A 15,520-nucleotide genomic window follows, 5' to 3' on the forward strand; every position below is an offset into this window, starting at 1 on the left:
ACATAAACTCATTATGAAAAAATAGACTTGTTTTTGCATGGAAGATATTTAACGCCCAAAGCATTGTCTGCTTAGGTATAAGGCCTGAAACACTTCTTGCTACAAAAACTCAATTTAAAGGCAACGTTATTGTCCCCTTGAGCATTTTTGAGGTTTGTTACTGCAACAGCGACACAAGAATGCACATCTACTAAACGCTTGCATTCAGGTCTTTTAATCTTGCGTGTGTTCTTATTCGCCTTGTATGTGTGTGTATATCAAAAAATAGAAGTACGAAAATGAACATAGCAGTTAAACACAGACTCACACATGCAGTTCTGTTGAGTTCCTGTGAGCAGGTATTTCATCATAAGACAAGAACGTGTTGGTGAGCTACACTCGCTAGCACACACGCTCAGACAGTAATTATCTTACGATTCCAGGCACATGCCATCAAAGTCTCACGAATATCTCCCCAGACCAGTGTGCGATGGGAGGGTTTGTGATTTTTGGCAGGTGGCCGCTATGTCTCGTCTGTCCTTTTAAAGGCGACTGAGCCTCCTGCTTGTTTGATGTGGAGACACAAGATGGAGGTGTTTTGTAGGGGAGATTATCTTCTCCCCGTTGACAGCAGTGTTGCTAAGTACAGCTGCCTAATTCATCATTCTAATCAAGGGGGATGGATCGCAGGCCTGATTTAATTCATAGAGGCTCTGTGCTATAGATTGAACATATGGCATGTGAGTTTACTGTATCAGGAGTATGGATGTGTATCTATTGCCATGCTATGCTTGTGCAAATAAAGTGAAAAGTGACGTGACATACAGCCAAGTATGGTAACCCATACTCAGAATTCGTGCTCTGTATTTATCCCATCACACACTGAACACACACTCAGAGCAGTGGGCAGCCATTTATGCTGTGGCACCCAGGGAGCAGTTGGGGGTTCAAAACTCAACTTTATAACTCTTGGGGAGTTGGAAAATTTGCCTATTTTCAAAAATAGTGGAGTGTTCCCAAACTTACCCCAAACTTTTGATTAGTAGTATATCATGGTTTCCACAAAAGTATTAAAAATCTTAATTATTTCAGACTTTTAACTTGTTGTGTATATGTTATTTTTTTAAGACATGTCTCCTGACGTTCACGTCAATGGAAGTTTGTGTTGTCCTTAATACACAGCATATCAGAATTTGCTGCAAAATCAATGTTAATGCTTCTGCATGCTTTTTGCCTGCCTGTGTTCTCATGCGATGCATTTCTCACTGTCAATTCACCAATAAATGTCAGAGACTGAGAGAATGCTGAGCCTGTGAAGGGGCTTGTGATTTTCCGTATGGATCATCTGCCACAGATTTATCCTCTTTGTAAAGAAAAAGCAATGAACGTTTTAGTGATCCTTAAAATAACTTTGTAGGGCTCCGGAAGCCGGCATCATAATTGTCCTACAGTATTGTGCTGGATGCCAGAGAGGCTATAAACTTAGTTTTTACAGGGAATCCATGAGTGCCGGGTGTCTATAGTTTCCAAATGAGTTCTCCAGAAAATATGGTGGCAAGTAGTAAGCCGTTATCTCGGTCCGTCAGGGCTCAGGTGCCTGCACATTTCCTTCCCTCCCCCTCAGGGCACCTGTAGCACACTGTCGGTGAGGAGATTTGGCTACACTTCCCTGCAGGCGTCGTCTCGTATGAGAAAGCGTTTCGAGTCGACACTATTAGCTGACCCCTTACCAATATTTGTCTTTCTGCTTCAATAGCACAGGTTGAGGCTGGAGATAATCTACCTAACAAAAAAACAAGTCACAGTTTTGCAACGGCTGCAGAGATAGAAGTGGAAACACTCTTGGAGTGCCCTTGTTTTTTGCAGATAACGCCGCTGTTTACTGATGGTTTTCTTTTAATAATCTGTCTGCACAGTCTAATCCAATTTAATGAGTCTCCAGATTGCATTATGATCCCAGGTCCTGTGAAGGGCAGGTATATCTGCCAGAAGCAAAAACCAATGTTTCTTTCCCACTGGTTTTTAGGCAAGACAAGAAGAGAGGGTGGAAAGTAGAAAGCAATGGCTTTTCAAGTGTCTCAGTAGGTGCATTATTAGGTGCCTTGCCTTGCCTAAAAATACTAGCATTTTTTAGAGGTTATGTGTGTCTGATTGTTGGTAAAATGCTGACAAATCAGCTTGAGGGCAAGTTGACTGCACATTGCCTCCATTGTTTATTTGCCTTTGGTTTATGCCACAGTGTAGTCTTAGTGAATTCCTTATTTTATGATTTATAAATGACTGCTAGTTTGTAGAGTATTAACATAGAAGTTGTTACATTAACAGTTTAAGTTCATACAAGGTTATGATGCCTGATGTAAGAAGTGACAGTATTGTTCAAACATGAATTTTCAAATTTTTGCACTGACATCACTCCAATAAATCATTAACTCATGGTTTTGATTCAGGGATATTAAATGGACCAAATGTACATTGCATGATATAACTTTTAATTACATTTTTTTATTTATGTTTTGGTTATTATTGGTTATTTATTGGCTGATAATGAATATATAATCAAAAATATATTAAAATGAAACAAATTTCTGCCTTTTTGTATATTTGTGTGTGTGTGTGTGTGTGTGTGTGTGTGTGTGTGTGTGTATATATATATATATATATATATATATATATATATATATATATTAGGGGTGTAACGGCACGTGTATTCGTACTGGACCGTTTCGGTACAGGGCTTTCGGTACGGTGCACGTGTGTACCGAATGACCGAATGCAATATTTTGTTTGTGGAACATAGATACATTTTCGTGTTTCCAAATGAACATATTTCAGCGCAAATCCCGCCCTGCAGCTGATTCTAAAGGCCGGTGACACAATGGCTGCGTGGCGTGAGCGTGGCGTTTCTGCTGTTTGTCAGTTGCGTGACACCTGCTTCGCGTTTTCTGTGTCTTTACACACCAGAATCGTGCCTGACGCGGCGCTGACGCGCTGCTGCTACTGTAGGTGACATAGAGGGAGGCCGACGAGGCGCCGACAGACCAGGCCCTTGTCTTCACTACAACAATATCTATACTTCATGTTGAGCATAAATATAAGGCCTACTGATAAAGGACACCGTCAACAGTACCGAAAATGAACCGAACCATGACTTTAAAACCGAGATACGTTCCGAGCTGTGATTTTTGCGTACCGTTACACCCCTAATATATATATACAGTACAAACCAAAAGTTTGGAAACATTACTATTTTAATGTTTTTGAAAGAAGTTCCTTCTGCTCATCAAGCCTGCATTTATTTGATCAAAAATACAGGACAAAATGTAATATTGTGATATATTATTACAATTTAAAATAATTGTTTTTACATTTATTATACTTTAAATTATCATTTATTCCTGTGATGCAAAGCTGAATTTTTAAGATCATTGTCACATGATCCTTTAGAAATCATTCTAATATGATGATTCATTATCAAAGTTGGAAACAGTTCTGCTGCTTAATATTTTTTCAGAACATGTGATACTTTTTTAGGATACTTTGATGAATAAAAAGTAAAAAAAAAAAAAAAAAAAGAAGCTATGTTTTTTTTAAATATAAATATTTAGTAATAACAATATACACTACTGGTCAGTAATTTGGGGTCAGTAATTTTTTTTCTTTCTTTTTTTTTTAAAAATAAAATCAATACTTTTATTCAGCAAGGATGTGTTAAATTGATAAAAAGTGTTAGTAAAGAAAACATATTATTTTTTTATTTTTTTATTTGAATAAATGCAGTTCTTTTTAACCTTTTATTCATCAAATATATTAGACAGCAGAACTGTTTCCAGCATTCATAATAAATCAGAATATTAGAATGATTTCTAAATGATCATGTGATAGACTGGATGTTACATGTGACACTGAAGGCTGGAGTAATGATGCTGAAAATTCAGCTTTGCATCACAGGAATAAATTATTTTTTTTTAAGTATATTGATATAGAAAACTATTATTTTAAGTTGTAATAATATTTCACAATATTACTGTTTTTTCTGTATTTTTGATCAAATAAATGCAGGCTTGATGAGCAGAAGAAACTTTTTTAAAAAACATTAAAAATAGTAAGGTTTCCAAACTTTTGGATATATATATATATATATATATATATACTAGTTTTAACTTTAGACAATGCATTTACTAAGGTTAATTAATGGAACCTCATTGCAGTTTTAACAATTTCTGATATAGTTCAGTTGATGTTTTCCCAGCTATAGCATGAAAATAATTCTTGTTTTATCAGTAATCCAGAGTTGAAATAGTGGTGCATCATTAAATGTGAGCATTGGATGTATCACCTTTCTGTCCCCTGAAGCATCCCGTTGAACATCTATACAGGGCGCAGGATGATAGGAAGGCCCTGTAACCACAATGATTGCTGTGTGACTCTGTGTATGTGGCTTGTGACTTTCTTCCTAGTATCAAGCTCTGCTCTCTGTCATCGACTGGGGCTTTATAGTTGGGACTGCTTCTAGTTTATTAGGCATCAGAGCTAATTGCTTTAATGAGACATGATGAAAGGGAAGGAATGGAGATGAAAGAACTTAATTTGAATCCTTTCTGGAATTCGTTAAATAATTCATATTGGCTTTCATAATTCCTGTTCCATGCCGGGTCACTGCTGAGGTCCAAAGATGGAGTGTAAACTGAATATCTTAAATAGATTTTCCTTTATAGCACAATCATCTTGCATCTTCCTAGAATCTAGTCTTGACCCCACACTCATTAGATGAATAAATTACAGACAAATTACCACAATTTGAGCACTAAAACTTTTTTTTCTAAGTGATATTATGGTTCTTTGAAGCTTTTAAAGTAATTATGTTTCTACTTAAAAAAAAATAATTCCAGTGGAATATATTTAGGAATTCTGATGTCCGATGGATTCTATGTACCAATATATCTATCTATTCATCATCCATCCATCCATCCATCCATCCATATCTTATTACATCAATGTAATTTAAGTCTAATGTCATCCATCCATCCATCACCCATTAAACCATCCTAAAAGACAACAGAGATTAAATTTTTCCTTTAAAATGTCCATGCACCAACACGAAATGATCCAAAATGCTATAATACAGAGGCTACATCTGTCACCTTTACATCTGTAATGGCAGCTGACATGTTAAAGCAAAGATTTAGATATATATTTTTAATAGGAGGTGTTCTATGGCCTTTACTGTGTGTCGTAATTACCCCCAGCCATTTACATTGGTCCTTGGAATGGTCTATTGAACATTAAATATGTTCTGATTGGCTGTGAATTGTCACTAAGCGGTTTCATGTTCAGTTTCATTACTTTGTTTGGACACCGTGTTAACTTAACTTTAATACCCACTGGCAAACATCCAATGATATGCATTGGCCTGGTCAAAGAATTACTTTAGAGCAGGCTTTAGTCTTAAGTAGTGAATTAAAGTGTGTGAGCACTCATTTCTAATTACCTGGCACAATTACACTCCACAAATCAACACAGATATCGATCACCAGCGTCTGAGACGATACCGGCCCTACTTCACTGCGCTAGTAAGTTATGGGTGAGGAAAGGATGCAGTGATCAATGCAGTTTATCTGCTTGAACATGCATACAACACCCCCCCCCCCAAAGCCACCCGTCTCATAATGTCACACTTTTCTCATTTTCCTCCACTACATGGATTAGAGCACCACATCCGCCGCCTAATCCATTCAGCCGATGGGGAGGAGATTACAATGTTTGGGTTTGATGTTAATAGAAACCCTTTTTTGTGCTTTACATGCTTCTTAATGTGTAAAGGAAAACACAAAGAGCTTTTATGCCTGCTCAGCTGACTGTGTGTGTGGTACTAGCAGCGCTGGAATCATCTGAAGGAGTTGAGACTCGGGATGTGCTGCTCTGTCATGCTTTTTTTAATGAGATTTTGTCTGAAGGGAGGGAAGACGCAATTATTATTGAAGCATTTTTTGACTGAAAACTATTATTTATAGGGATCCTTAATATAACAGATTAACAGATATCCATCCCAGATTTTGAGGAGCGTGTTTTAAAACTACATGTAATGAGCCTTTTTAATCTCACACACACACGTTTGTTTTTGTGAAAAGTGGGGACATCCCATAGGCGTAATGGTTTTTATACTGTACAAACTGTATATTCTATGGCCCTACACCAACCCTACACCTAACTCTAAACCTCACAGGAAACTTTGTGCATTTTTACTTTCTCAAAAAAACTCATTCTGTATGTTTTATAAACGTTTTGAAAAATGGGGATATGGGTTATGTCCTCATAAGTCACCCTCTCCTTGTAATACCTGTGTCATACCCATGGCATTATACAGAGTTGTGTCCTGATATGTCACAAAAACATACGCGCACACACACACACACACACACACACATATATATATATATATAAATTAAAATGGTGCAGTAATATTGTGAAATATTATTAAAATTTTAAATAACAGTTTTCTATTTTAATATATTGTAAAAAAAAAAAAAATCCCATTAAATGTCAAATAATCTTTCCGAAGTCATTTTAACATGCTGATTTTGTGCTCAAGAATTTTTAATTGTAAAATTTTTAATTGTTAAGCATTAAACAGTTGTGGTGCTTAATATTTTTTGGAAATCATGATACATTTTTATAATGTATCATGATGAATAGAAAGCTCAAAAGAACAGCATTTTTTAATGGAAATCTTTTGTAGCATTATACATGTCATGTTTAATCATTTAAATACCTCCTTTTTAATGTTTCTAATAATAGTAAGTTCTTTAAAAAATATGGACCCCACACTTTTGAATGGTACACCACCAAGTTGTATATATATATTAGTGGTGGGCCGTTATCGGCGTTAACGTGCTGCGTTAACATGAGACTCTTATTGGGCGATAAAAAAAGATATCGCCGTTAATCTATTCTCAAAGTTGGGTTGGGAGCTGGGTCTATACTAAGCAAGCTATGATGACTTTCACCTTGATATTTTATATAACCGACTGGCTGAGGCCAGCCTAAAAAGATGCTCAGGACAGTTGACGGGCCACTGCTGCACATCGTCATGAAAGCTTATCTTTTTCACGTGTTTTTAAGCCTTACCGCTTGTTGATTTAAACATTAAAGCATCCAAAAACAAGACGCGGAAAAGCTGAACAGAGAAGCTGGTTACTCGCCCGCTGTGTTCGGTGCGCACGAGAGAGATCGAGAGCCGCGTATCACTGACAGCGACACTGAACCGAGCTCTCTTCTGCGAAGTTCTCCTCGAAGTCCCTCCTGCATCTGAACGAACAAATACAAATCGCAGTTTAAACAAGCAAAAAGATTTGAAAGAGCCCAATTCAGTACTCGCGGTGTTCTGGTGTTCAGGCTCACGCAGAGAAAGGCGTCTCAAAACACTTGAACAAATACACATACATCAAATACATACAAAATATGTCAACATATCCACCTTGGAAATTATGCTCGAAAAAACTGTCAGTTATTACTTAAGTGAAAGTAAACAGTTGAGGAAAAAAATGGGATGTGTATTATATTGGATGCGTTCATCGTCTCTTAAAGTGACCGCGACTAATTTAGCTACTAGCTGCTGTAATGTTAATCCAAGAAAATGAAAATGAAAATCACTCACTGCTCTTGACTGAATTACTTTGTAGTTTTAACAGTCAAACCAAAAATTATTCAGACACCAGATATAATTTTTGATATATATATAGCAAAACTGTAATAATGTGAGAAATGTTGAAGGTGTCTGAATAAATGTAGGTTTGATTGTATATTTCATTTTTACACTGAAGACTATCCAGTGCTATTTTACATTTAATTATTTGGTTTCTGTACCTTGACACCTACAAACTTAAAAAAAAAAAAACTTAAACATTGGGAAAATAGCACAAATAAATAAAAATAAACGAACATACAAATTAAACAATTTCAAACAGGGCCCACTTGTACAACCTTCACCGGGGCCCCGCTGACCCCAGCTACGGCCCTGCTCACGTATGCAGTCCGTGTGCGTTACGTATGTGGTGCAGCACGGACTCGATGTGCTTTCACACAGGACGTGTTTGGAGTTCGCTACTCGGTACGTGAACGATCGCTTACACCTTACACCTACTCCGTGCATGTGTGAGTGTGTAGTGTGGAATTAGTTACAGCTTTCTCAAGCACTTTGTGATGCATTTTGGAAACAGGAGATGAGCCCCTTTTCTAATGCACCACCTAGCTTGATAAACCCCTTCTCGAAGACTTATGTTTGTCAATTTTATTTGGGTAACACACATATTCTGAATGCCTTCGGCAGAAATTCGAATGAGCCATTTTAATCTAGATTAATCTCAAGATCACAGTGAGATTAATCTAGATTAAAAAATTAATCTATGCCCACCACTAGTGTATGCATGTGTATGTATATATATATATATATATATATATATATATATATATACAGGGCCGGCCCGCAGCATAGGCGGTATAGGCAAATGCTAAGGGTGCCACTCATCCATAGGGGTGCCAGAATGAGTGAACGAGTGAATTTTTTTTTTTTTTTTTTTTTTACATATTTTTTTTTATAATAGGATACTATTTAAAAACCATTAATTCGAAATACTACCAAAGAAAGCAAAAAAAAAAAAAAAAGTCCGGCTCTTCAATCTTCCCCCGCACATCGAGTGCTTGAAGTGCGTCAGAAACAGAGCGCGCGCGATCAGTTGTTGGTAATTTGTTGTGTAGCGTGCCTGACGCCGCATCCAATGTAGACAGCACTGCTTTCGTTAACACACAGCTCGTAGAAACGGCCTGGCAGCTCGCGCCAGTTCTAGACACGGTGAAAGTTTCCTGATTGTGACGGAAGGCCGAATTTACATGACACATTATAAATGAGCATAGTCTGCGATAGATACAGTGCCAAAAAGAAGAGAAGAGGATAAAGACAGAGGTAAAGAGATGTAGTGAAAGAACAATTTATTGCATAGGAGTAAGATACTATAATTTCATGGCAGTTATTTTTACCTTAAACTTAATGTTAGCAGTTATTCTGAGTTCTGAGTCCCCAGACTGTGATTTTGTACAATCATGTCAGTTTTAAGACGCATTTTTTATTATCACTTTTTTATTAATGTTTTACTCTACAGTTGTGCAGTTTTGGGAGGATACAGTACAGGCCAAAAGTTTGGAAACATTACTATTTTTAATGTTTTTGAAAGAAGTTTCTTCTGCTCATCAAGCCTGCATTCATTTGATCAAAAATACAGAAAAAAATGTAATATTGTGATATATTATTACAATTTAAAATAATTTGTTTTCAATTTATTATACTTTAAATTATAATTTATTTCTGTGATGCAAAGCTGAATTTTCAGCATCATTACTCCATTCTTCAGTGTCACATGTGACATCCGGTCTATCACATGATCATTTAGAAATCATTCTAATATGATGATTTATTATGAGTGTTGGAAACAATTCTGCTTTAATGTGTGTGTGTGTGTGTGTGTGTGTGTGTGTGTATATATATATATATGCTAAATCATGAACACAATGACAGGGTGAAATGGGCTGTGATGCATGGGGCGCCAGGTAAAATCTTGCCTAGGGCAGCAAATTGGTCAGGGCCGGCCCTGTGTGTGTGTGTGTGTGTGTGTGTGTGTGTGTGTGTGTGTGTGTGTATATATATATATATATATATATATATATATATATATATATATATATAACATTTTGTTGCATGGGCTTCTAGCAATTTAATGTACAGGCTAGTCACCTTCACCTTCAGGGAGAATGTATTCCACCCCTTTAAATTGATAGTCATATTTGAATTATTGCTATTTTTGTCCCTCTTCATTGTCAGAGGAACAGAAGTTTGATTTTTGCAGTGTGTAACTATACATGTGTGTGCGATTATTGAGTTATTCAAATCACAGACTTTGGCTCGCAGAGAGAGCGCTCTGAGAATGTGGTGCCCACGCACATTATTTCCCAAATATCTTTGCTACCCGATGCAATATTTCCTTGTCACCCACAAGCTCAGACAGTGCAATAATTATCAATTTCCATATCATTGTGTTTTTATTGTTTGAGCAACATAAAATAAAACATTTGTTAATGCCACTCAGTTAGATGAGAGTAGCATGGAAAGATGAGGGAGGGAAATGTAATTAAAAAAATCTCTGACTTGCACTTTGTCTGTAATCATGTAAATTGAATGTCAGTCAGAATGGGCGAGCACGCTCTGTTATTAGATTGCAAACTCCTCGTGCCCGCCATGTGCCTTACCAAATACTGGCTTTGCCAGCGTCTCTACTGTATGAGACTCAAGCAGGCAGTGCTGACGAACTCAGTGCTGTCATAGAAATATGAACTTCACCGTTAACATCAGTGAAGTGATTTATTAGTTGAACAGTATTTCAAAACTCTTTTGAAAAGCTACATGCTTCTTACCACATTCACTTAAACTATGTACGGCCAAATTAAAATAAAAAAAATATAAAAACCTGTGCATATTTATGTGTGTGTGTGTGTATATAAACTGTATATAGACCAATTTAGTTTAGTGTTTTACAACCATCCTCTGAATCATTAACTGAATGTCACTAACTTTTGTTGTCATTAGTGTGCTTCGTCACATGATATACCTTTAGTAGAGGTTTAAATGCAGAAGAATCCCTGGATTCATTCCACTGAGTGGAAACACTTCAAGGGTTGTGATTGATGTGAGTTGTCAAGTTCTGATTGGGGACCAACTGTCACCTGAGAACTGGATAAATAAATAAAAAATATTCACAGTCAAGTTTGCATGTGAAATTGCATTACATGTTGCTGTAAGTTTTCCCAGCCATCATGCATGGCATGAACCTGAATTTCAAACATGACTATCAGTAGATGAAACAGGAAAACACAGACTGATCCAGTTGACCGCTTACTTCACAATTGTTTACTCCACAAAAAATGCACTTTTTTAAATGTATTTATATATAGACATTTTAGAAACATTTTGAGCTGCATTTTATGGCAGGTACTGTTAAAACTAAATGCATTGTTATTATTATTATTATTATTATAAATATATATTTATAACTAAAAGTATGTAATATATAATATATAAATATATAATAAGTAATGGATAATTGTAATAATAATACTGCAGTTATTTTAATAGTGCCTGTCATTAAATGCATCTCAAAATGTTTTACAGGTCAGAATAAAAAAAATATTCTTGATAAAAATAAATCAAACCATGCAAAAAATAAATAAATATAAGTAAATAAATGCATTTAATAAAAATAAGATAATTAAAAAAAAAAATTCATATTTGCATGCCTGTTTGTCACTGTGACATGTGCGTTAGTTTATGCTGTGGTCTAAATCAGGAATACTGAGGAGCTGAAATTGTGTATCCTTGTAATTACTTGCTTGTCCGTTACAGCAGGTTTCATTCAAACTCTTCACCTCTCTTCAGGGGTCAGGGTCTAGAGAAAGGTCGATTGCCATGACAACAGCAGTCCGAGCCCCAGAATGCTTCGACATTTCGTACCAGATCAGGAGTTGGCCGTGTGACATCTGATGAATCACGCGGTAAAACCCTGACAGTGCAGTACAATCTGCATGAGAGCGCTGAGACATGTTTGAGTGGATTATGTTCAAAGCCTGTGTAACAGCCCCAATCAATGAGATGTACTGCGCATACACAAACATCCAAACAAATAACTGCACCTCCTCTATCATCTCACTTCTTTCTCTCCCTCTCTTTCTTTCGCAGAGCTGCGTGAAGCTAGAGAACAATTTTGATGACATCAAACACACGACTCTGAGTGAGCGTGGAGCACTTCGGGAAGCAGTGAGGTAAGACCTGGTCACCATGGCAACAATCACAGATGTGCCGAGGACCAACGCACTGGTGGTGGTGGTCGTGGGGGATTGGGGTGGGGAGTCATTCTTCATTATTTGGGGAACAAATTAGTTTATTGGCACCATTCAGTCGGCCTCTCGAAGGTATTAATTTGTGCGAGGAGAAGACGTCCCTTTGGGCTCCAGATCAGCTACATGGTGACCCGGAGCAAACTGCGCCTGGCTAACCTGTCAATGTTTAATTTGACTCTCTGGAGCACGATATCAGTCGCAGTGTTCATGCTTGTCTCTCTTTTTTTTTTTTTGTACTAAGCCAGCACCACTAGTATTATTGCTCACACTTCTGTGCAAACCCTTATAACTAATTATTTAACTTTTACACATACTATAAATCAAGCCACACTGTTGGTTATTTGTGGCACTTGAATTGAAGACTGTAGGTCATTTTCTGGTGATTGGTTCATGTTTAGTCATTTCTGCCGCTTCAAATGTAGTTAACCTGTTAAGTTTGTGATAACAGGTTCAATCAGCCTGTAGGCCATGTAGCAAGGTTTAGTTGACCTCTTTGGTTTGTGTTGTTTAGTTCTGTAGTGCTTAAAGACTTTAAGTCACATGGAGGCAATTGGTTGACCGGTTTAGTTTCTTAAGACTAGTTTGGTCATTCATGGCACTAAAACAGAAGCATTAGATAAAATAGTAGCATTTATTTCATTTATTTACTTTTTATTTCATTTGTACTACTTAAAGATTAATTCAGTTAACCTGTTTAGTTTATGATAATCCTTTCAATCAATTTGAAGACTGTAAACTAGGGTTGGGCCGATAGACGATGCCATCGTCCATCACCGATGGCTGATAGACATCACGATATTGCGCTGGCATCATGAATGCCAACCCCCCCGACCTCCTTTTGATTGCACGATTGCTTTTTGGTTTCACTATCACTTTCGAGATTCGCAATTGCACATACTCTGTTTATACTATGGAGCAGCATTACTTACCACACATTTGACAAGATTATATGTTTGTCAGTGGTACTGGGGATCGGCAAATCATTCGCCATAATCCTCAGTTTTAGTGTTTACACTGGACATGACAAAGCGACCATTGAAAATCTACTTCTGATTGTGATGTCTACTTCATAAATATTGAGTAATGTATGGAAAAACATGTTTCAGATCACTCAAACCATTTATGGAAATTAAGGTCCCTTAAAAGGTTACTAATGGGGTTTGATGGTAATGTAATTAAAAAGCTTGGTACTACGACCAAACAAAATCTCACTGAAAGCTCATTTTTGAGATATCAACCTCAAAATTGGAACATAACTTAGAATTTTATATGAACAAACATTTTATATTTTCATGAACTTAAACTTCCATAACTTTTTAGTTATATAACCTTTATAACTTCTTTCACTTCTGCAATAATATGCTTTAAAAAGAGACCAACCTTAAGTCTGTGTTCCAAAGCATTCACAATTTATAACAGTTTAAGTTGAAAATGTCATTTTCAGGTCTATGCTCAAAAAGTCAAACCGACAGTTAACAGGTTAAACAAAAACCTTAGCTACAATGCCATTTTGAAGGTTGCTAATATTGTTTTATGAGTCTCTTAAAACTAGTTTACATGCATGCAAGGTCAAAAAACATGTTAGTTTTCTCAAAAAATTGATTTAATTTTACCTCATTCCTAATGATTCTGAGAATCAGTCTCTCTTAACGCCTCCTTTCCACGAGTCCTCACTGTTGTGATTGATGAGATGGTGCAGCCATTTGTGATTGGTCCAGAGCCATGGAGATTGGCTCTGGATTGGTCTAAAGCATACAGCGCGTGTCGGAAACGAAACGCTCATTGCCATGATGGAAAGACAGCCCTGGAGACTTGTCAATACCATAGACTGGTCAATACATAGAAAAGATAGTATCGATTGTACCTCACCAATTCGAGCCGGAGTCTGATGATGAAGCAGTTGAACTGGCTCATCGACAAGAGACTGATTCGCAAGCACGACTGGAGCAGGACGTTTCAGTGGTAAGTGTCAAGAGTTGACAGGTTTGTGGTAATGATGTGTTAAAACAAATTTACTCTCACAGCGTAGGCTACAGCATGATGTTAACCACACGGACATTTTACTGTTTATGGGCAGGCAAGTTGGCGACATTGAACATGTGCAGGAATTATGATATGATTTTGATTTGATTTGAATTTCTGACGACTCATTTAGGTGATTGCGAGCTGACTTTTTTTTTTATAGAAAATAACTTATCGTGCACTGTAGGCTTCACAACTTTGCAGATAGTTTATGCTCACATACAGCTACATGACACACTGCATGAAAGGTAAAATTCGAAAAGGCATAATAGGGGCACTTTAATTTATTTACTTTGTGATAACTAGTTCTGTCATTCGTAGTACTTAAAGATTAATTTAGTTAAATAGTTTAGTTTGTGATAACGCATTGTCAACTCGAAGACTAAAGTATAGTCAAAGGCTGTTTGAGTAATTTGGGACTTTTTAGGTTTTATAATTTTAGGTTATATAGGGACATACAGTTTACCTGTTTAGTTTGTGATGACCTGTTTAGTCATTCAACTTCCATTAAAACTTTCGATAACACTGGCATTTAGGTGATCTAAATGAGTAGTTCAGTCATCTGTGGCACTTATACAAACAGTTTAGACCCGCTTCGTTTGTGATGACTAGTTAAGTCATTAGCACTTATTTATCCATGCAGAGATGGGAATCTCTAAATCAGCACAGTGACCTCATCGTCACTAAAATAGCAAAGCAGGTTGTTCATCATCATCTGTTTCTTGACAGCCTACAACTTCTTTGAATATAAAGTAGCTTCTAAAGTGACTATATTAAAGTCATGTATATTTAAAAAAAATAATAATAAGAGTATTAAATTAATTTCCCATCCACTTTCATCTCACTGATCCACAGTCCAAGAATAGATTTATTGAGCAGTGTGTTGAGATGACAGAATCCGGTGCTCACAGCGAGCATTGTAAAAATCTCCCCTAATCTGCTTAACTTCATTAGAAGAGATCGAGGAGGATTACAGTGAACTGCCTGTATATGAACATAATTCCTAGCAATATTTAAGCGGCTCATAGATAAATACATCATCAAGGATGCACAAACAGCAAAAGAATAGCAATTAATTAAATTCCCTTTATGGAAAATTGTCCGTTAGTTGCCAGGCTTATGAATTATGGCCAGGTTGTGGTAATTGGCTGGATCGATGGCAAAGGTTATGATAGCAAGCATATAAGGGAGCGTGCTTGTACATGCAAATGTAAATACGAATACATTCATGTCCATGTGCCTTAGGTTTTAATGCATCCTCTTTTTTCTTTATTCTGAGAAAGTAATGTCTTTCTTGTGTCAAAACTAGCCCTGGTTTTTCTTAACAATTTATAGTTCATAAGATATTTCCATGAAATATTTGCAGGTGAAATCAAATTGAAGTATGGTTTTGTCTCACAGGATTTATCTGATGTCATGCTGTTTACAGCTGCTGCCCACCACAGTCCACCGAAGTAAATGCGGTTTTACAAAAGACAAAAACTGAATAAAAGGGAGAGTATTAGAAATGCAAAAACAAAAGAAGCTTATATCTGACCCTGTGGTAGGCTGGCAGAGGTGAGTGCAAATTGGTGCCGAT

At 36.7% G+C, this 15,520-nt stretch overlaps 1 protein-coding gene across 4 annotated transcripts in view; it reads left to right on the plus strand.

Moving 5' to 3' along the window:
* The window catches only part of LOC132124202 (dihydropyrimidine dehydrogenase [NADP(+)]-like), a 159,376-nt gene that overhangs the window by 22,561 nt on the left and 121,295 nt on the right, over positions 1–15,520 (plus strand). For all 4 annotated transcript variants that reach the window (XR_009426728.1, XM_059535112.1, XM_059535111.1 and 1 more), the window contains exon 3: positions 11,759–11,841. Coding sequence is in view for 3 of the 4 variants with exons in the window: in XM_059535112.1 (XP_059391095.1) it covers positions 11,759–11,841 (83 nt within the window). In the remaining variant the exon portion in view is untranslated. The remainder of the gene's footprint in view (positions 1–11,758; positions 11,842–15,520) is intronic.

The sequence above is a fragment of the Carassius carassius genome, chromosome 42 (assembly GCF_963082965.1).
Source record: "Carassius carassius chromosome 42, fCarCar2.1, whole genome shotgun sequence".
NCBI lineage: Eukaryota > Metazoa > Chordata > Actinopteri > Cypriniformes > Cyprinidae > Carassius > Carassius carassius.